At 38.0% G+C, this 23,548-nt stretch overlaps 1 protein-coding gene across 3 annotated transcripts in view; it reads right to left on the minus strand.

Moving 5' to 3' along the window:
• Positions 1-334: 334 nt before the first annotated feature.
• The window catches only part of SLC17A5 (solute carrier family 17 member 5), a 62,149-nt gene continuing 38,935 nt past the window's right edge, over positions 335-23,548 (minus strand). The window contains exons 8-11 of one of the 3 annotated variants that reach the window (XM_049895557.1): positions 20,301-20,433; positions 17,530-17,677; positions 5,708-5,798; positions 335-1,766 (exon numbers count right to left, since the gene is read on the minus strand). In XM_049895557.1, the coding sequence (XP_049751514.1) occupies positions 1,542-1,766; positions 5,708-5,798; positions 17,530-17,677; positions 20,301-20,433 (597 nt within the window). In that variant the 3' untranslated portion in view covers positions 335-1,541. Of the gene's footprint in view, positions 5,392-5,707; positions 5,799-17,529; positions 17,678-20,300; positions 20,434-23,548 lie in introns of all 3 variants that reach the window. The other 2 variants (XM_049895538.1, XM_049895547.1) reach the window with 2 other exon arrangements.

Genomic DNA, 23,548 nt, shown 5'->3' on the forward strand with positions numbered 1-23,548 from the left:
AGAAGCAAATTAGGAATTACTGAAGCACTGCCTTAGAAGAGATGGGAAAAGGCTAGAATCCTGATGTAGGTATATGCTTTAGGAAGAAGAGTGGACCCTTTTCAGAGCGAGGAAGTGCAGGTTGATGGCAACAGAGGATTTCTGTAGCTGCATCATGTGGCTGGCCCGTTTCCTCAGCCTGGTGGTACAGGGTCATCTCTGAGACTGACAGAAGCATGCAGAGGTAAATCGGTGGCTTAAGGAGGGCACAAGAAGATGTAAAATGGTCACTGTGGACATTAGAGAATATCACAGAACTGTCAATTCAAAAATCAATTCAAAAGGTTTTATTATTTTGATGATTTATAAAAGCAGTATCACCATAGCAATTTAAAGCTATTTATACATTTAAAAATAAATTTACATGAAATGTATTTACATCATATATTAAACAGCTTTCTCAGTTAAAATGTTACAGGTAGTGTTAAACAAACAAAACACAAATCAAGTTTTAAATCACAACAATGCCTTCAGAGCATGCTCAAGAACTACTGGAAGACGGTCCAGGAAAAACTGGAAAACTTTGATTTCAGTGACCAGCAGTAAAGATGATTATGTTCCTGGTCTTTGGTGATGTGGCCTTTAACAGTCACTTTATACTTAAGCTTACAAGAAGGGAGACTGAAGAAAAAGTGAGAGGATTTAAAATTTTTATTCTGGTGTGGCTCAAAAAATGCAGGATTCAGAAATTTAGACTATGATTCACATGAAGCTAGTTTAAGTCCAGGATGACAATCTTTATGATTAACTGGGCACCCTACTTTCCTTTTGCAGGTTACATGCCAATCAGCATCCCAGGGCGCCGGGAAAGGTCTGAGGGTTCAGCAAGACCACTGCCGTGGACTCCCTGGGGCTGCCTACTCAGGGCTCTATCTGCTTGTTAACAGCCCCTGAGAAGGAACACTGTCCAAAGACATGGCGCTGACTCCAGGCTTGGAGGCTGCCTCTGGTAGATGCTGGGTACTTGGTCCCTGAAACCAGGGAGGGAATGTTTGGCAGCTGCCTGGGCATGCTTCCCTTAGTCCAGTTGCCAGGTCAAATTATTCAGTGGCCGGCAGCTCCATGGAGATGCCAAAGTTTCAAACCTAAGTGTCAAGGAGAGCTAATGACAAATGATTTTCAATGAAGGAGGTAGGACAAAAACAGGTGTTTCCTAAGACCTGAGAATTATTCTCTAGCTTAAATCAGCAAAGGTCTAGGGGAACCTTGCAGCTCATTCCCTTAAGTGTGGCCCCTTAAAAATAAATAGAACTTCTACTTCATGTTGCCTAACTTGCAGCCAGGTATGTGAACCTGAAGTATAAGTTACAGCGTATATATTATTAATAATTAAAAATAGCTAATTTTACTAAACTGGCAACTAGTGACATTTCATGATTATAATCCTTAAAAACTTAATACAAGCACAATTTTTTTCTGTATATAGAACACTTAACACATTAAACTATCAAAGGCACTTTTAGGTTACATGATTAAACGAACGTGTATCAACAGGGACAGGATTATGTACTGGTTCCTTCAGTTTCTGTGTCCATGGTAATCACTGAGAGCCCACTTTTGCACTTCACCTTTGCCGAACAGTGTGAAGAAAACCGCACCAAATACATTAATAGCAGCAGCGATACAGAAAACAGTCTGCCACTCTCTAATAGTGTTCTAGAAAGAAAGAAAAAAATGCACATGAAAAAGTTGTTTGCAGTTTGTAAGAAAGACGGGGTGTCACCAGGCTGTTACAGCAGCATGGTTCACATAAGCCCCCCACTGGAAACAAGCTGAATGTCTATCACAGTAGAGTCACGGTGTATTTGTTCAGTGCAATATTATACGATGCTGCAATGAGAATGAACGAACTCTAACAACACAGATACATCTCACGAACAAAATACTGACCAAAAGAAGCCAGGCACAAAAGAGTACATACAAAATGACTCCAAATTACATACAGTTTGAAATCAGACAAAACCAATCTATGGTGTTAAAAGTCAGGATAGTGGTCCCTCTTAATGGGGGCTTCTGGATGAAGGCAATATTCTCTTTCTTGATTTGGTGTTGGTTACATGGATGTGTCAACTTTGTGAAAATTCATCAGGCCGTATATATAGGGTTTGTGCATTCTAAAAATACCTATGTTATACTTCAATAAAAAGCTTACTAAGAATGAAAGGTGCGTGTGTCCCTGAAGCATGTGTTACCAGGAAGGTCACCCCTCACGTTCTTAGGTGTCAGGTGATCCAAGTGAGGACCAGTTAACGAGGTGGTTTTTAAAGTAGTGGTTTGTGTATCTGGGACGGGTGGAGGGAGGGCTCACCAGTGTGAAAGATTCGCGGGGATCCTGAAAGGCACCCTAAGCATGGGATTTGCCAATAACAGATCCACACTACATAACTGTCTAGTGTATAACTCAGTGGTATAAAAATATGAAGTAGCTACTGAAATTTCTGGATCATATGACTATAAAAATTTTTTTTTTTTGGTTTTTGCAATTTTAATCAAACACAGTGCTGCATTTATAGCATTAAAAACAAAAAAACAAACAAGCAGTAGTACTGGCAATGAGAAGAAAAAAAGGAAGGGGGAGGCACTGGAAAGCCAGTATGAGGTAATTTCATTAGGAAAAAAAGGAAAAATGTGGAGAAAGAAAGGAGCACCATTGCGATTAAGTTACACTTTATTTTGGTGAAAAAAATTCTTAGAAATTCATCTTAACTTTGAGTCACTATTTAGATATTCTAACAATGTGTCACCATTCTAGAGGAGGGGTCACACTCACACCAGAAAGAAATATTTAAGATCGCTTCTCAGAATTCCTAAGACAAAGCTTCTCTGTTTGATCTACAGGATAAAATAATACTTCAGTGTTATCTGGAGGCCAGGGGTGACTTAAACTCCGCCAACTGTACCAGAAATCTCACATAGCTCTTAGGGTTTTTTTAAACAAAAATTCCATCAGTTGTTAAAGAATACTGTTTTGTTTGTTACAAAATCGAACCTCAACCACACTTTGAATTTTAATTACTTCATTACTTACTTACACTCTGCCTCATTCTGCCAAATTTTTGAGGCAGTACGGTAAATTTTAATTACAAGCAATTAGAATTGTAAAAGCAACATATGTTCTTGTCTTCTAAAAATAATCTCTTTAATGAAAACCAAACCAAACCCATTGCCGTAGAGTTGATTCCGACTCATGGCGACCCTACGGGACAGAGTAGAACTACCCCATTTGGTTTCCAAGTAGTGCCTAGTGGATTCAAACTGCTGACCTCTTTTTTTTTTTAATTGTGCTTTAAGTGAAAGTTTATAAATCAAGTCAGTCTCTCACACAAAAACTTATATACACCTTGCTATGTACTTCTAGCTGTTCTCCCCCTAATGAGACAGCATATTCCTCCTCTCCACCCTGTATTCCCCATGTCCATTCAACCAGCTTCTGTCCTCCTCTGCCTTCTCATCTTGCCCCCATACAGGAGCTGCCCACATGATATCATGTGTCTATTTGAGCTAAGAAGCTCACTCCTCACCAGTATCATTTTCTGGCTTATAGTCCAGTCTAACCCCTGTCTGAAGAGTTGGCTTTGGGAATGGTTCCAGTCTTGGGCTAACAGAAGGTCTGGGGACCATGACTTCCAGGGTCCCTCTAGTTTCAGTCAGATCATTAAGTCTGGTCTTTTTATGAAAATTTAAGGTCTGCATACCATGGTTCTCCTGCTCCATCAGGGATTCTCTGTTATGTTCCCTGTCAAGGCAGTCATCGGTGGTAGCCAGGCACCATTTAGTTCTTCTGGTCTCAGGCTGATGTAGTCTCGGTTTATGTGGCCCTTTCTGTATCTTGGGCTCATAATTACCTTGTGTCTTTGGTGTTCCTCATGCTCCTTTGCTCCAGGTGGGTTGAGACCAATTGATGCATCTTAGACGGCTGCTTGCTAGTGCTTAAGACCCCAGATGTCACTCACCAGAATGTTTTCTTAATACATTTTGTTATGCCAATAGACCTAAATGTCCCCTGAAATCATGGTCCCAAACCCCTGTCCCTGCTACTCTGGCCTTCAAAGCGTTGAACTGATGACCTCTTGAACCATAGCTTTTAAACACTATGCCACCAGGGTTTCTAATAACATTAAACAAATGCTAGAATAACACATCCGAAATCCAGTTCAGTTCTCATCTTGCAAACATTCAAGACTTTAACTCAAGAATCTGTATTTCTCTAGCAGAAGTGCTAGGATTATCAATAAATCAAATTAATTCAAGACAACGTGTTGACCTAGGTTCTTGTGTTGCTACAATGCTCTGTAAATATAAGGTTAAAAATTTCTGATGTGTCCATATTGAGAGCTTCAGGAAAAAAAACTCAAACATTCTTTTCTATTAAGCGAGAGAAAACAGTAACTAGGAGGCACCGGTTCATTTAAGTAGGGATTAGAAATGGTGGGAGGGAAGAAGAAACTGCAGCACTATCTGTGGTGAAGACAGGTATGTGTGCGATCAGTATATTTGGTAATAAGAAAGTCTGTAAGATTATTCTAAAATTCTAAAGACTGGCTAGACACAGTGTCAATTTGACTACAGAGACATAAACAAAGAAGAAATTAAGACTCTTACAAGAATCTTAATCAGGTTCTTGAAAAATGACATTTCACAAGTCCTTTAGAATGTAAACAATAGATGAGTTGGATGGGGCTGCTGAGGCCATTTATTTTGATTCTTACACAATGTAGACAACCTCTGTATAATGCCAAATCTTTGCTTACTGATCTGGTCCCAGGCCTCCTTCTAGCTTCAGGCTATCCCCATCCTAGGTCTATCCTATTGTAACAGCTTGGTGCCCTTGCAAGGCCCAGCACTTCCCATGTCACCTGGCAGAGTCCTGTAGGCTCCTTCCCCACTTTTCCCACCCTGGCAAATTGGTCGGTGCCTTTTCTATATCCATAGCATTCTGTACACATGTTTACTGAAGCATCTGTCAACACTGCTTTATTTGACTGTATATAATCTCTGTGAGTTTCTATGTTGTTTTATCTTTGAATCTTTAGTATCCAGCATATAACAAGCACTCAAGAAATGCCTATTGAATAAATGTTTGACTATCTCAGGGCTCACTGACTCACAAGGCAGCCCATTCCATCTCATAACAGTTTAAGCAGAGAACTTTTCCAATGTCTCCTCATAACTTCTCTCCATCTGTTCTTGTGGAACTGCTGAGAATAAGTCTCCAACTTTCATTTGATCTCTTTTCAAATATGTGAAGACACCTATCTTGTCTTCTCAAGTCTTCTGCTCCTCTAAACATTCTCGATTATCTCAACTGTTCCTCATTCATTCTGACACGATTTCCTGACACCTCATCTTTTCCTGAAGAAAAAATTACAGTTTTTATTTGTCTAAGGCACAGTGACTCACCTGGTATAATATCACAACTTTTAACTACTTCCGGGGTTTCAGCTACAAGTGCTTAATTAAACTTCGTTCTATAATCCTAAGAATGTTCTTTGAAAATATGCTTTCTTATCCATTAAGGTCTTTAGCTTTTTGTTGTTATAAAGAATTGCATAAGAATAAACATTCAGAATTTTATTCTTAATTAAAATATACTCAACTTTGACACAGATATGTAGCTCTAAATGAACTCTTCAGACTTTTTCAGTTTATAAGCAAATTATCTACTTACATTAGGAGTCAGACTTTTAGCAATGACAGGTCCAACCATTCCTGGAATAGTGGCAAATGTATTTGTGATGCCCAGGAGGATACCGGCATACCTGCAGGAACATTTTCATAGAAGTTTATTATTTTGTCACACATGTAAGCAGCTTCTCTCAATAGTTATACCACTCTTAGGTTGTGTTCTTGTGAGATTTTATATCTAAATGAAATGTCTTATTGAAATAGGATTGAATATATAGCTGGTGAAAAACTTGCATTTCAATAGTTAATAAGCATTCTAACATTATACAGGGTAACATGGCCATTGCAAACTCTCCACTGTGGAGTGATACAGAAAAGTGTTGAGACATGATTTGCATAATGACTATCTGGTTCACAGATTTTTTTCTTACAGTTGGCTCAAATCAGGATCCAATAATAAGGTACATATCTGGAAATTGTTTCATCTGTATCTTAAGTCTTTTCATCTATAGATTTTTCCCCATATCTTCTTTTAATTAAAATTTTTATTGAAATAATTGTAGATTCACACGCAGTTGTAAGAAATAATACAGACAGGTAAGTTATTTAAAAAAAGAAAACAGAGATCCCTTGTACACTTTGCCCAGTTTTCTCCAATGTTAACATTTTGCAAAACTAACATATACAGGCACTGACATATACAGGCAGTCCCCAGGTTACGAACATCTGACTTATGGACAACTCACACTTGGTTTTTTTTTAATGTAAGTTTGCCCTCCCTTTGAAACGAATGAATTAACCCCTACCTGAACCAAATTCTTCATCATTATCACCTTCACTTGCTGCTCATGCAGCTTTTAAATCACTGAAGAGGCTCTGAGTCCTTTCTTGCACTAAAGTAAGGCTAAATAAGAACCTACCTGTTCTGACTTACCTACAAATTCGACTTAAAGACTTCCAGAACAGTTAGGAACAGATCTCGTTTGTAACCCAGGGGACTGCCTATGTTGACAATGATACAATCCACAGATCTTATTCAGGTTTGCCCAGTCTTACTAGTTCTCATATGTGTGTATTATATACATTATTATACTATATATGATAATATATATTACATATATATAAGGAGCCTTGGTGGTGCAGTGGTTAAAGCGATTGACTGCAAACCAAAAGGTCAGTGGCTTGAAACCACCAGTGGCTCTGTGGGAAAAAGATGTGGCAGTCTGCTTCCATAGAGAATTACAGCCTTGGACAACCTATGGGGTTGCTATGAGATGGAATCGACTTGATGGCAGTGGGTATTTTATTTCTATGTATATATACACACACACATGCACACACATACATATGCACGTACACATATATGTAAGGAATTAAAGTATTATACTGAAATTAACATAAGGTCTATACAGTTTTGTAGGTTTGCATATTCACCACCACAGTCAAGATACTGAACAGTTTTAATACCACAAGGATCCCTCATTTTGCCCTTTTGTAACCAAACCTACCTCCTTCTAACCTTTGGCAATCACTAATCTGTCCTCTATTTCTAAAAGTTTTTCATTAAAAAAATTTTATATAAATGGAATCAAACCTGTAACCATTCGGTTACATACTTGGGTTGCTGAGGATCATTCCAAGTTGCTGGGTGTATCAACAGTTCATTCCTTTTCATTGCTCTCTTTTTAACTGAAAAAACTGGGACATCTGTCTTGTAGATATCCCTACATCCTAGACTTTGTAGCTGGCATCCCTGAGATATCATTTAACATAATCTTCTGTCCCCTACATTTCATGTACACTGGTAGTATCTAGACTCTGGACCCTAAAGTGTTCATTAGATTTGTTTGATATTTTTCAGGAGAAAACTTAAAAGGTGATGGTAGTGTTTAGCTTTAAATATATTAGTTTACCAAGTAAATGGCATTTATTAATTTATTTGTCTTAAAAATCACTTAGACATATACAAAGTCCAATTAGAGCTTTTCATTCCTCATAAGATAATCAGTGTTATTATAAAATAAAATCCCACTCAAAATTAAAGATGGTCCATATAGTCTTATAAGGAATCCCTAGGTGGTACAAACAGTTTAGTGCACCACTATTAGCTGGAAGGTTGGTAGTTTGAACACACCCAGAGGCGCCTCGGACGAAGGCCTGGTGATCTGCTTCCAAAAGGTCACAGCCTTGAAAACCCTATGAAACAGTTCTACTCTGCACACATGGGCTCACCATGAATTGAAATGAACTCTACGGCAAGTAACCACAACATAGTCTTACTGTGGCATAATATAATTTCTGTTAGGGTTTAAGACCCTCAATTCAGGTTGCCAGCTACTGTTCTGATATCCTTCTCCCCATTTAGATATGGGAAAGTGCTTAAATAAAAAATTCTGAATCTAATCCTGTTATCTGTAAACAACACAAATTCATATGTTCAAAACCCATGTATACAGGATACAACAACAAATATAAGAGGCACAGATCTTTTTTGGCTTATCCCGTTTAAGGAGTGTATCTTAAATTAACCAAGCTTGGCAGGGCCTTTCTTTCTTTTTTTTTTTTAAACCATTAACACCTTGGCAGTAGGAGAAGCCATCTGCAATGTTGCCAGGCCTGTTCGGTGACAGATATTAAGTGCAGATGAATGCTGTGAAATTCTGATGTCAGCACCAAGAAGCTCATTCAAGTATTCATATTACACTTGGCCAGGATAGGCCATGAAAGATTGATGACTGCTTGGAAGAAAAACATGTTGTAGGAACTCAGTCTGGATTCTGTGCTGTTGGAGTAATAGAATTCTGTAGGATTAATACTGGAAAATCTATTCAATTCCCTTGAATTTGGGGAAAAATTGTCCATGGAAGATTACTATTTTAGCCTGTGAAAATACCACGTATACCTTTGTATGTTAACAGGAATAAATCCAAAACCAAACCCACTGCCGTTGAGTTACTTCCTACTGACAGTGGCCCTATGGAGCAGAGTAAAACTGCCCCACAGGGTTTCTAAGGCCATAAATCTTTACAGGCGCAGACTGCCACATTTCTCTCAGTAAAGTGTTTTAACCACTGCATCACCAGGGCTCCTTGTTAATAGGAATACTGACTGTTTCATTGAAAAACTTTATGCCAGGCACAGTTCTAAGTACTTTATATATATCATAGGTATCCCCTACTTTTCGAAAGTTCGTTTTATGCCAGTTCGCTTCTACGAAAGACCTAAATTAGTACCTGTTTTTGCTAACTAAAAGAAATCTGAAGAGGATTTTGGCTTTTATGAAAAAAGGCGAAAACCAGAAATAGGATTCAGCACTTGTTTTGCTGCGAGCCGTTAAAGAGGCAGTGCGTACTCTGAGCAGCAAGAGTGGTATTGCCAAGCTCCTTCCCTGGGGGCTACACTCAGCTTTCCTGCTTGTACTATATGTTAGTGTTATTTTCAGTTTTATGTGTTATTTGGTATGATCCAGTAGGTTATTTCTTGGGTCTGGGAACACTCGAAAATTTTCTTCTATAAATTAATGGTAATTGGTTTTTCACTTTAGGAGATTTTGGCTTATGAAACGTTTCACAGGCATGTTGTACTTTTGGATAGCGGGGGAAACCTGCATCCCATTTTAACATAAAATCAGCTCCATGAGGTAAAGATTATTATCTTTATTTTATAGACTAAGAAAGACTATAAAATGTTACTCAATTTGTCTGGCTCCAAATCAGTATTTAATATTATAACGTTATAATCAATATAATGCCACATTATTAAAAACACAGTGATCTTTGAACCCCATCTGTAGGAAAGATCAATATCTCATGCTTAATTTTTCACCACAAGCGCTGGTGCTGAATGCTTAAGGGTCTGTGATCCTCAACTGTTTCTGCTCTAATTAGCAGAGTGTTCTCTACTGAATGGGTACCTGGTTGTTACTAAAGCAACTAAAAAAGGCAATTAAATGACCCCAGTTAAGCAGGACACAGGGAACTCCCCACTGATGATGCAATAAAGTCCAAATTCATTATCCCTCACTCTGTGGCCCTGTTTACCTCTCCAGTCTTACCTCTCTTCACTCTCCTCTATTACATGGCCAACCACTGTTTGTCCTATGGGCAGTACTTCTTCTCTTGGCTTCCTAACGCCACACCACATTCTAGATTTGCCTTCTATGTCTCTGGTTGCTCCTTGTTAATCTCGTTTGTTAATTATTTTCCCTCTTTCTGATCTCTAAATATTGAGGTTTCTCCAGATCGATTCCTGGGATCTGTTATCTTGTTATTCTACCTTCTCTGCCCAGATAATCCCTGGTTTTAAACACTACAAAATTTGGATTGTTGTCTTTTAGGTATTATTGAGTTGATTCTTACTCATAGAAATCTCCTGTGAAGAGAACTGCCTCATAGGTTTTTCTAGGCTGTAGTCTTTATGGGAGCAGATCACCAGGTCTTTCTCTTGCAGAGCCACTGGGTGGGTTTGAACTGCCAGCCTTTCGGTTAGCAGCCAAATGCTTAACCGTTGTACCACCATAGGTCCTATGAAATGTGGATTACTGCTTCCTTATTTTCATTTCCAGTCAGATCTCTTTTCTAAGCTACAGATCCAAATATGAAAATGCCAAATATTAAACTTCAAGTATCAAACACCTATTTTCTAGGGTTTTTTTTTTTTTTTAATCTGAAATTCAACATGCCTCGAGTCTTAATCTTCCTTCCCCTAAGACTCTAACTCTAGGCTTCAATTTCAGTGGCATGTTTATCTACCTAGTTGCCCATGCAAAATATATTAGAATCATCATCCTTGATACCTTCTTCACTCTCAGAAGTGTAATCTATTGCCAGGTACAATTCCAAAACATCTTAAATCTGTCTACTTCTTTATATCTTCACTGTTATGCCATAGCCCAAGTCACTGTCACCTCTCATCTAGGTTACAGCAATAAGCTCTTAATTGGCTTCCTCTACTTGTACTTTTGCCCACACAAAAGTGATCTTAAAATACAGAGAATGTCACTTCCTACTCACTTAGGATAAAGTATAAGATGCTTACTATAAGCTCCTGCCTACTCCCCAGAGTAATTTCCTGCCACTATCCTGGTGACTTCCTTCTCTGCATCTCAGCCACAAATGGTCTTCTTCTAGTTAACTGAAACACCAATTTCTTTTTCCTTTCATAAAATGGAAAATACAGAGAGGGTCATTGAAGAACTGCTGACGGAAAACTTCCCTAATATCAAGTGAAAAGCTGACCAGCCAAAAAGCTCAACAAACCCCATATAGGACAGACCCCAAAAGAAAATCACCAAGGCATATCATTATCACACTCACTAAAACCAAAGACAAGGAAAGAATCTTGAGAGCAGCTCATGAAAAACAAAAAGTCACACACAGAGGAGAAACAATTAAGACTAAACCTGATTATTCGGCAGAAACCACGCAGGCAAGAAGGCAATGGGATGATATACATAAAACCTTGAAAGAAAAAAACTGCCAACCAAGAATAATATATCCTGCAAAACTCTCATTCAAATATGACGGTGAAATTAGGACATTTCCAGATAAACAGAAATTAAGGGAATTGTGTAAAAACCAAACCAAGTTTACAAGAATTATTAAAGGGAGTCCTTCGGTCTGAGAACAAACAACATCAGACCACAGCCTCAATCTAGGATGTAAGATTGTACCAGCTCGATACCAACCTAGCAAATGAACTCTCAAGGACTATCCAAAACCAAAAGAATTACAACAGGGAATAAGAGAGGTTAATCTGTAGATGACAATGTCAGAACAATAAAAGAGAGATTCAATGATGTAGGTATAGAACTTCCAAATGGAGAGGAAGGCACAGCGATGCCAAGTAATAATAGACTGGTTCAAACCTAGGAAGATAAGGGTAAATTTCAAGGTAATCACAAAGAAGTTAACAAACCTACTCATCAAAATAAATAAGAAAAACAAAGTCTCAATAAAAACAAAATCTACAAAAATGAAAAATGAAAAAGAAATCCACGAACAAAAGGGATTCAGCACAGGAGAGTAAAAGGAACAAAGAGAATGTCAGCACCCCCCCAAAAAAAAGTACTACAAAATGACAGCAATAAACTCACACCTACCAATAATCACACTGAATGTAAATGGCCTAAATGCACCCATAAAGAGACAGAGAGTGTCAGAATGGATAAAAAAACAGGGTCCATCAATATGCTGTCTACAAGAGACACACCTTAGAAACAAAGATGGAAATTTATTAAAAATCAAAGGATGGAAAAAAAAAATACGTCAAGCAAATAACTACCAAAAAAGAGCAGGAGTGGCAATACTATTCTCAGATAAAATACACATTAAAACAAAACCCAGCATAAAAGACAAAGAAGGACACCATATAATCATTAAAGGGACGATCTATCATGAAGACTTAACCATAATAAACAACTATGCACCCAATGACAGGGCTCCAAAATACATAAAACAAACTCTAACAGCACTGAAAAGAGAAATGCACAGTTCCACAATAATCGTAGGACACTTCAACACACCACTCTTGGCAACAGAGAGAACGTCTAGAAAGAAACTCAACAAAGATACAGAAGAGCTAAAGGGCACAATCAGCCAGCTTGACCTCAAACACATACACAGAACACTCTACCCAACAGCTGCAAAGTACACATTCCTTTCCAACGCACAAAGAACATTCTCCAGAATAGACCACATCTTAGGCCACAGAGCAACCCTCAACAAAATCCAAAACACTGAGATAATACAAAGTATCTTCTCTGACCACAAAGCCATCAAAGTAGAAATTAACCACAGGAAGAGGAAGGAAAAAAAATCAATTACATGGAAACTGACTAACACCCTGCTTAGAAACCACTGGGTAACAGACGAAATCAGAGATGGGATAAAAAAAATTCCTAGACTCAAAAGAGAATGAAAACACATCATACCAAAACCTTTGGGACACAGCCAAGGCAGTGCTCAGAGGTCAATTTATAGCAATAGATGTACACATCAAAAAAGAAGGAACAAAATCAAAACATTAGCTACACAACTTGAACAAACAGAAAGAGAACAGCAAAAGCAGCCCACAGCCACAAGAAAGGAAATAATAAAGATCAGAGCAGAAATAAATGAAATAGAGAATAGAAAAACAACAGAAAGAATCAATAAAACCAAAAGCTGGTTCTCTGAAAGCATCAACAAAATCAACAAACCACTGGCAGAACTGACAAAAGAAAAACACGGCAGGATGCAATTAACCTGAATAAGAAATGAAACGGGGGATATTACAACAGATTCAGCTGAAATAAGAAGGATCGTAACAGAGTATTACGAAAAACTATACTCCAACAAATTTGAAAACCTAGAGGAAATGGACAAATTTCCAGAAACACACTACCTACCCAAATTAACACAAAATGATGTTGAACATCTGAACAGAACCATAACAAAAGATTGAAAAGGTAATAAAAAAAACTCCCAACAAAAAAAGCCCTGGCCCAGATGGCTTCACTGGAGATTCCTACCAAATATTCAGTGAAGAGCTTATGCCAGTACTACTCAAACTATTTCAGAACATTTATAAAAGGAACCAATATTGCCGAATTCATTCTATGATGCCAGCATAACCCTGATACCAAAACCTGGCAAAGACACCACAAAAAAAGAAAATTACAGGTCAGTATCTCCCACAAATATAGATGCAAAAATTCTCAACAAAATTCTAGCCAACAGAATTCAGCATCATATCTTTTTCCTCTCGTATAAATTCTTCTGTCTGGAATATATTCCCTTTCACCTAGCTATGCTCCTCCCCCCTGCCCCTCCATTATACTCACTTCTTCAAAAAATCTGTTTTTATTTGTATGATTCTTTCCTGTCTATTGCGCTAGACTAGCTCCACAGGCTAGGACTGAATCTATTATGGCTGGTATTTTGTAGGCACTTGATACCTATTTGTTGAAAGAATGAGTCATCATAATGTACTGCAATTGTCTATTTTTTGTTGTTTCTTTCCTGAACTAGGCTAATCTCTTTGCAAGCAGGAGCTAAGTCTTCTTTTTTGTAGTGTTGTGTAGAGTGCTCAATGTATAGGAGGTACTCATAAACATCTGTTAAAAATAAAAATTATGTAAAACTGTACAAAGAATAATAAATTTGGACTTAAAAATGTAAACACTGCAAAGATTGTAACTAATGGATCTACTAATTAATTGAATCTACTTCTGGCTCTGAGAGTTTGAACTGGTTTTAATTATATGAAAAAAATATGACTGAAGATAATTAACGGAAGGTAGTAGCACTTTCTCTTTAAAATGGGTAGGTGTTTAATAGTCAGTATATAACCAATTTTTGTTCCTACAAATTTCTAATTACTAAAAAAAAAAAAAATTACTGCTTAAGACAAGTAGTTAACACTATCAAATAAGCAATTGGCAGTTTCATACAACACTAAAGATGAATGAGATCTGAAGGCTTATGCAGTTTAACTTTTGTTGGAATTCTGAGTCTTAACAGAGTCCTTCCATCTGAGGACTATGATTGGATTAACCCAAAAACCCACTGCCGTCAGCAAGGTATAAACTAGTGACATAAAGTCATATGTAGTCATGTATTATTAATATGGTTAATTCTATTACGTGAAAGTAAATATATACGTGCAAAGTGAATATATAACGTAATATTCATAGAATATGGCTTAACATTAAAATGTACTTATTGAAATTGTTTTGAGATGGGTACAGAGGAGAGAAGGTAAGAGGACAAAAAGTCTTAACCAGCAAGATCTCATTTAGGTATACTATTTCCTTTCCGGAAAACCTGGCAGCATAGTGGTTAAGAGTTCAGCTGCTAACCAAAAGTTCAGTAGTTCGAATCCACCAGGCGCTCCCTGGAAACCCTGTGGGGCAGTTCTATTCTGTCCTATAGAGTTGGTATAGTTGGAATGGACTCGACGGCAGTGAGTTTATTTCCTTTCTATTTGTATCTCAGCAGATACTATACCTTCTACTTCAAATTCAATTTTAACATTTATAAGCTTTTAGTAGAATTCATATTATAAAAATAAATATAAGGGGTATGTTCCTTACACTAGAATGCCAACTGATAAACGTAGTGGTAGTAGTGGGGTTGGAATATCCCCATTTTGAAATCACCATAGTAAAAACTGGTTTGGGCCTGCACCATCAATGGATGCTAAACCTAAGGTGGGAGGAGGAATTTGATGAGGAACAGGATTATTCGGTGATTTCAAAGCATCTCCCCAGAGGCTGCTTTATTAGTTGCAAGCAGAAAAGTAGTAATTCGTTATTGGAGGTACTGGACAACACCTTAACTACCCAGACCCCTAGGTGATCAAAATTAACATCACTAGGGGCCTCTAAGCTCTGACGGCACAGTAGTTAAGCATTCACAGCTGCTAACCAAAAGGTCTGCAGTTTGAATCCACCAGTCACTCTTTGGAAACCCTACGGGGCAGTTCTACTCTGTCCTATAGGGTGGCTATGAGTCAGAACTGACTCGATGGCAATAGGTTTGGTTTTTTGGTTTAGGGGCCTCTAAGGAGCCCCTGTGACTCAGTGGTTAAAAGCGATCAACTGCTAACTGAAAGGTCAGTGGTTCAAGCCTACCAGCTGCTCCTTGGGAGAAAGATGTGGCAGTTTGCTTCCATAGAGATTTATAGCCTTGGAAACCCTATGAGGTTGCTATGAGTCAGAATCGACTTGATAGCATACCGTGGGATGGGGCCTCTGGATATCATTCCTTGAGATCACACGGCCAGTTATATAGTACTCTGACAGGGTGCGTTACCTGAATCTAATCATGATGGAACCTACATCAGACAAACCTACATTGAGTGTGGGCATTCCAGGCATAGAGACCAGCATGAGAAAAGGGCCCAAGGTGGGCAAGTATGTGTGTGAGCGTGAGCGTGTGTGTGTGTGTTTGTGTTGGGGATAATTTTGGAGAATAAAGAGTAGTTTAGTTCAGCTGGGGCAAAGAATACATAGAAAGGAGAGAGGGAAAGGAATAAAATTGTATAATGCTGGCTAAGAATTCTGTATTTAAATTTGATGGAGAATGTACAAATTGACTTTATTATAAATACTAACTAAAGGAATTAAACATGGAACTGAACATGAAACTCAATTTTTAGTCTTCCATTCACACAATTGATCAACTGAGCATTGACTATGGCCCGGCACAGGACCAGGTGCTGACACTCCTGTGGTAAACAACATGGATTCAGTCCCTGCATTCTCAGAGCTTATGATCCTAGAGCTTCTGTCTAAGTTGCCTTGTATTTCAAACAGTTTCTTAGTCCAATGTCTAAGTGTTATCAATTCTCCTTCCTTAGTCCTTTACTGTCAAGGGTATATGGAGCACTGATGCTCTACTTTCCCAGCCTGATCATATAAATCAATCACGCAGCAAGTACGGATCTTATGCCAGGAGTTGTGATGAGGATATGTAAGATGTCTTAGTATGAAGGAGTTTATATTCAAGTTGGGGAAAGAAAATATACAAGAGTTACATTTAGAAATAATTATAAATTAAGGTCTGGCAGTAAATACTAATGTATCTAGTACAGAATTCTTAGTGGAGTGCATAGAGATAAAGAGAAAAAAGCAGGCTGTCATGATTGGAAAAGGCTTAATAAAGAGCTGGGTCTTGAACTGGGATTGATTCTGACAGATGGAGAGGAAAAGGCACTGCTGCAGGAGGCCCAACATGAGCCAGAAGGCACTGCAGAGTGGCCAGCAGGCTCACAGGAACTGGACACGCTAAGACTCTAGTTCTGTGGAAACTTCTCGGGCTCCTTATATAAAATAAGAGATGGGATTAGAATGATTTCAAACGTTCTTTCCAGTTCTACGAGAGCCAGCTTAGTGGAGTTTATCTTGGAGTATTTATTGAAGGGTTGGGAGACTGAAGATTAACAGGAACCAGAAGATTCCGTGGTAGTTTAGTAATGAGGGATTTGGCGTAGGTGAAAAGGGGCTAGGAGATCACCTAACTTTTCTCCAAAAATAAATTCATATCTATTTAAAAAAATTAAATGTATTAACTTTTTGGTTAAAACATTCACACAGCCCCCTCCTCTACCTTGTCAACTGGTACAAAAGAATTTAAAAGTATATGGACCAAACAGTGATTCCAGAGAGGCAGTTGTAGAAAAGTTCTGGGCTTAAAAAGTAAGAACTTTAGGTTCAAGTCTTGGCTCATCATTTATTAGCTGTGTGGTATAGGAAAAATCACTTAACTTCTCCGAACCTGACTTTCCTTATTCACAGAATGGGGCAAGAATACCTACTTCACAGGAATGCTTAAAAAAAAAAAAGAATGTCTGCGAAAGTGATTTGTAAGCTATCAAGTGCTATACAAATATATTTGCATGGAAATATTAAAATAATTGGGCAAATCTACTAGTCTGCCTTTGGCATTCATTCATCCAACTAAATGCCCACTATGTGCCAAGCACCATGGTGAGCCCTAAGGATGATAAGACAGAGTCTCTGCGTTCATAGAGCTTCTATTCTAGCTGGGTAGACAGATACAAGTAATTAGGTTATTAATGTGTTATAGGCAACATTTCTATGAGAACACTGTGGATAGAGGTGATGGTAGTTAAAAATTTAAATTGTCCTGTAAATAGGAATCTTGTTAAGACTTTAAAGTCAATCACCAAACCAAAAAACCAAACCCGTTGCCATCAAGCCAATTCCGACTCATAGCGACCCTATAGGACTGAGCAGAACTGCCCCATAGAGATTCCAAAGAGTGCCTGGTGGATCTGAACTGCCAACATTTTGGATAGCAGCTATAGCACTTAGCCACTACACTACCAGGGTTTCACAGCAAATCTTTATATAGTACTCACGAAGGAGCAATATCTAGGTGGTTGATGCTAAATCCAGAAGAGCCAAAGCCTCCCAGCGTTGTTGATACAGTCAGGAATACAACAGCCAAAGAATAATCACAGCCAATAAATCCAGCAGCTACCAGGAATACCGCAGGTCCAATCATTCCTAGAGTTTAAAGTTGTAAAAAAAGAAAAAGCCTCAGTATTAATATTTGCTTGCTCTATAATATAGCAGTGGGTTATAATATATAATATAATGCAGTGGTTAAGTGCTACGGCTGCTAACCAAAGGGTTGGCAGTTCGAATCTGCCAGGCGCTCCTTGGAAACTCTACGGGGCAGTTCTACTCTGTCCTATAGGGTCGCTATGAGTCGGAATTGACTCTATGGCACTGGGTTTGGGTTTTATAATATAAATCTGAAATTTGATATTACTGCCACCTACTGTAGGAACATTGTACTGCCTAGAAAACTTAAATTATGTAGGGTTTCATGGGAAAAAAAAAAAACTACTGGAAAAGATATGGGCATAATACAACTAACACAAAAAAGAAAACCTCATCATGTAATGCTATTAAATCTACATGCGACCAGGACTCAGCTAAAGTTCTACAGTATTAAAGAGGAAGAAGAGGATAATTGAAAAATAGAGAAAAGAAAAGGCTGATACAGAACGTGATTTAAAATTCATACATAACCAAAGAACACGACATAAACTGGGTTGGATGAAGTTAGAAAAACACTCCATCTCAGTTTTAACAACTGATAGCATTAACAATATGCATAGTTTATTATAGGCAGTTAAGCATAAAATATAAGTAACAATGAAGGGGATTTAATGAGTTGGCTCTCAGTTTTTTCTCTGTCCACATCAGTGCTGCCCAATAACTCTCTGCGATGATGGAAATGTTGTATGTGTACCAACTAGCTGCATATGGTTACTGAACACTTGAAACGTGGCTAGTGCAACTGAGTAACTGATTTTTAAATTTCAACTAATGTAAATTTAAATACAGATAGTCCCGACTTACTTATTGGCGTTGTAACAGGCTGCACTTAACTATCGTCCTTTTTTTGGTACATCTTACCATTAGCAGTATAGTGAAAGGATTCAAACCAAAATTCAAATCCAGTGCTGTTGGGTCGATTCCGACTCATAACGACCCTAGAGGACAGAGCAGAACTGCCCCATAGCGTTTCCAAGGAGCGCCTGGCGGATTCGAACTGTCGACCCTTTGGTTAGCAGCTGTAGCACTTAACCATTATGCCACCAGAGTTTCCCGTGAAAGGATTAGCTGAAGTTTTTTCTAAACTAAATCAGGAGCTTCAGCTGCTTGAAATCATGGACCCAAATACCGATCATTTTGCTAAAGTTGCATAGTGGTTAAGTGCTACGGCTGCTAACCAAAAGGCCGGCAGTTCAAAGCCACCAGGAGCTCCTTGGAAACTCTATGGGGCAGCTCTACTCTGTCCTGTAGGGTTGCTATGAGCCAGAATTGACTCGACGGCAATGGTTTTTTTTTTTTTTTTTGGCTAAAGTTGATAGATTTGGGAGGCACTGAGATGTTACTGCAAAATACATGAAGAAAAAAAGTAAAGGAACATGCAGACCGCTCTCACTAATTTTCTGACTAGAAACACCATCCCCAGCCCCAGGGATAATCCAGAATCTTCCACAAGTGGAGTTATTACCTCAACTGACAAAATGCCAGTCATCCAAATCTTCATCCTTAAATTTTTATGATTTATATATATTTTTGTATGTATGTATTAAAATATATATGTAAATTTATATGTAATGTTCCCAACCCCCAAAGACAAATAAAGATTAGATTTATAAAGATACTGATAATAAAAGGCAACAATAATGAAAACTTAAAAAAAAAAATGAGGTATTTGACTTAATGTCATAAATGACTTAAGACAAAGTAGTCAGAACAGAAGTCTGTCATAAGTCGGGGACTACCTGTAGCCACACAAGGCTAACAGCTTGACAAAGTGAGTCCACAGGCAACCAAAAAAGAGAAAGTGGAACTGAATCAAAAGAGATTTACTCCAGATGCAGAAAAATTTCTTGAGGGTCAAAGTAACCAAGCAATGAAACAAGACAGCATCTTTCAGCGTTAAGTGTTTAGAAGGTATTTGGAGAATTAACCTACATCAGGTCCTTTTACGATATGATTACTGAATTCAAAACCATCAACAACCTCTGTGGTCTTTAACTACCAGAGACCTTTAGAAAACTGAATAATTGTTCTAGACAGTTTTAAAATTTACTTTTCTGAGAGCAGAGTCTGAAACACATAATGATTTAAGATTCTTCTGAGTTCTTTGATTTATAGCGCCTCATTTGAAATAATGACTTTGGTAAATATTTTTGGAAAATTATTCACTAAAATTAAAAAAAATGTATTTAAACAATTTTAAATATATCTAATTTTAAATGAAAACAATTTAAAATGCATCACTTAAAAAAGAGATGGAGACTTAAAATATTTTTATTGCAAATTTAGAGCTGAAAACAAAGAGATTTATAAAGTTCTGGGCATCACTAGCAAAACAAATCATTTTTTAAAGTTATATCACTATGGTGGAGATAAGACATTATAAATCCTAATCCTCAAACTGCACAGTTACAAAAAGAACAACAATCTTGTACAAAAATATACTAAATGCATTATAGTGCTTTAATATATAAATAAAATAAATGACTGTTATTTTTATTTTATCTTGCAATGTAAACATATTAAACAAATATAAACCAGAACAAAACCTGATTCACTTACTTACCTACAAGGCTAAAAACTCTGCGAACACATATAGTTGAAAAATTCCATTTTGCCCTTAAATGGTCAGCAGCTTGACCAGACAGGATCATACATAACCAAGAGCCAAAATACGGCAGTGCAGATAAAAATCCGTTCTAAAGGAAAAAGAAGATAAAGGGTTAATTATGGTGGGAGGAAAAAACAACACACACACACACACAGACACACACACGCAGCCAACCACCACCACTTCAAAACAAAGGAAACATATGGCAGTATGCTATTTATTTTTATATAATTATAGTGAACAAGTTTGGCTTTTAGGAGGATTGTAAGATTCAGGTTCAGTGTAGTCTCCAAAAGCCCATCTCAGACGGAACGAGGCTCACCATAGTCCAGTTTGCTCAAGGAAATCTCGACTGTTACCTTGAGGCTTGGGTGGGGGCTGGAGTAGCCCTGCAACATGGGCTGTGGCTTCCATGGGAGGAGCCTTCCTTACCAGACAACGGGCTCTCCCTACTGAACAGTTTTTGTGTCCTATTTTAACTTATTTGTTTACTTTAAAATATTTTTATTGCAAAATAGAATACAGATGCAGAGACCCACATAAACCACATGTATAGGTTAATGACTTATTGTAAGGTGAGTATCATCTAGGCCAAGAAACAGAACTTTGATGGCCATCCCAGCAGACCCTTCACAGTCCTGGCCCAATCACAACCCTCCCCCACCCCACCCCTCCATAAGTAACCATTATCCTGGTTAGATAATAATCATTTACTTATATTTATTTACAGTTACATCACCCAAATGTACATCCCCAGATACTACAGTTTAGTCTTGACCATTAAAAAAAAGATGTCTTGTAGGTCTCTTTTATTCTGTAAGCTCCCCATCCATTCCTTTCTTTTCTTACAGTTTATCTGTTGAAGAACCCAGGCCACATTTTACTTATTTCTGAAAGGTAAGGGCCAAGGAAAAACATAACTGAAAGAAACTATCTTAATGCTAAAAATGCATTACACATTTTTTCTTTTATAGAGCCTGGGAATCTTCCTTGATGTTTTCTTCCTTATACCTCACCTTCAATCACTAAGCACTGACCATTCTACTGTCTTAAAAAAAAAGGCCATTTCTTCCTGCTCCTTCCCATGTTCACTCTCCTCACCCTATTCCAAGGTCTTCCTCGTCTCTTACCTGGACTACTGCAACAGTCTCCTAATTCCTGCCTAGATCTTCTGGTTACCAATAACTTCAACCCTTCATTATCTCAGTTTCATGCTTCCCACTCTCTGATTATCACCTCCTATCTTTCCAGCTTATTCCCTCTAGTGCCTGACCCCAGCAGGTCTTCCAATTCATTGATCCTACCATCTTTTCACTCTCCTTTGTCTCTCTGTTGCTCTCCCCTCTTTAGCCAATATCAATTCCTCGGTCAGCCAACCAAATAATCATCTCCTTACATAGGCCCTTTACTTCCTTGCTCCTCTCCCACTTTATCTTACTCCCTTGGTAAAACTATCACCCTGGTTAAAACCCAACTCTTCTACTCTGCACTTGCATCTGCGTAGCTGAACATGGTTAAGAGAAAAACACCACCGTGCTTATTTGTCTTCTTTTAGATTCATAGTCATGAACTTCAAGTGGGCCTCAATGCTGCCAGGTAATCACACTGTCCCTGGTTCATTCACTCAAGCACTAGTGACTCACCTAAGCTGGTTATTTCACACCTTGTTCTCTTGCCTCAAACTCCCAACATCTGCTCCCAAGGGGTGAATCTAGGTTTTGTGTGTCATGAAGCTTATACAACTTTAGGGATCCTCTTCAAGATAAAAAGGGCCCTGGTCAAAGCACTTGGCTGCTAACCGAAAGGTCAGCAGTTTGAACCCACCAGCCGCTCCTTGGGAGAAAGATATGGCAGTCTGCTTCCGTAAAGATTTACAGCCTTGGAAACCCTATGGGGTTGCTATGAGTCGGAATTGACTTGATGGCAGAGGGTTTGGTTTTGGGTTTTCTTCAAGATAGGGAGCACAGAATTATGAATACGAAATTAGAAATGAAAGCAAATACTTAGAATAAGAAAACCAATTACAACAGATTAGAAAATTAATAAAACTATCAAATACTACAAATACAAAAAAATCCAGGAAAATAAATTTGTATTAATTTTACTGCCTGACACACCAGTAATACTTCCCCCCATATTTGTGACTTCAAAAATTATAATCTAAAATTAAGATTTACATAAGAGTAATTCAAAGACTTAAAAAAAAATTGTTACATTGTACTGAGCTAAATAATTGTGTAATTCAATTGCTTTTATACTACATACACTGGCTTATTGATGAGTATGTATAGATTTCTCATTGGAGCACTTGTTTCTTCAGGTTGTTTTTTCTGCATCAGCGGCAATGCTTTGTGCTTATCCATTTTGTCAGGATAAGTCGCGTGAGATACGCTATGGTGTGATCTGCTATATCAGGATGCATTAACATGCAACTTACACACACATAATTGCTGTTTGCAGTAATGCTACACGTGTGTATCCTACAAATACAGAAATTCTGATAAATTCTATTTCTCATGATTTCTACCAAAAAAGAAAAAAAAGTATGCACTCTTATAACCGTATATATTGGTTTATTGCGTATATTTATGAAAGGCAAGAGCTTGCATTTTGATTAGATGTTGAGAATAAAATCTCCCACTTACAACTCTACATGCCTAATAATTAGATAAATTTGCTACGGAATAGCTTCTAGTTCTATACATTTCAAAACTTGTTTGTCCTCTCCACTACGAATGCCTGAAAGCAACTATGTTTTATTGTAATACAACTTCTGGACCTGCACCTTCGTGTCACAATGCTGGGTTAAGTCTCCACAGTGGGTGCATATAAGAAGGTGGCTAAAATTAAACTGGTGCCCTGGTAGTGCAGTGGTTAAGAACTTGGCTGCTAGCCAAAAGGTCAGTAGTTCAAATCTACCAGCTGCTCCTTGGAAACCCTATGGGGCAGTTCTACTCTGTCCTATAGGATCCCTATGAGTCAGAATTAACTTGATGGCAACTTTTTTTTTTTTTTTAACATTAAATTACCTACACATGAAAGTGACTGGAAACTACATGAACTTATCTCATCAACCCAAACTAAATGTGTCTCTAACTCAAGTTCACTTAGCCAGTGTCCCAATATGCCCATGGCTGCTTCTCCAAAGCCATCTGAAATAAGGTGAAATGGAATGGAGGAGAAGATGGGGCAGAGAGGGAAGC

The sequence above is a fragment of the Elephas maximus genome, chromosome 1 (assembly GCF_024166365.1).
Source record: "Elephas maximus indicus isolate mEleMax1 chromosome 1, mEleMax1 primary haplotype, whole genome shotgun sequence".
In the NCBI taxonomy this organism is placed as follows: Eukaryota; Metazoa; Chordata; class Mammalia; order Proboscidea; family Elephantidae; genus Elephas; species Elephas maximus.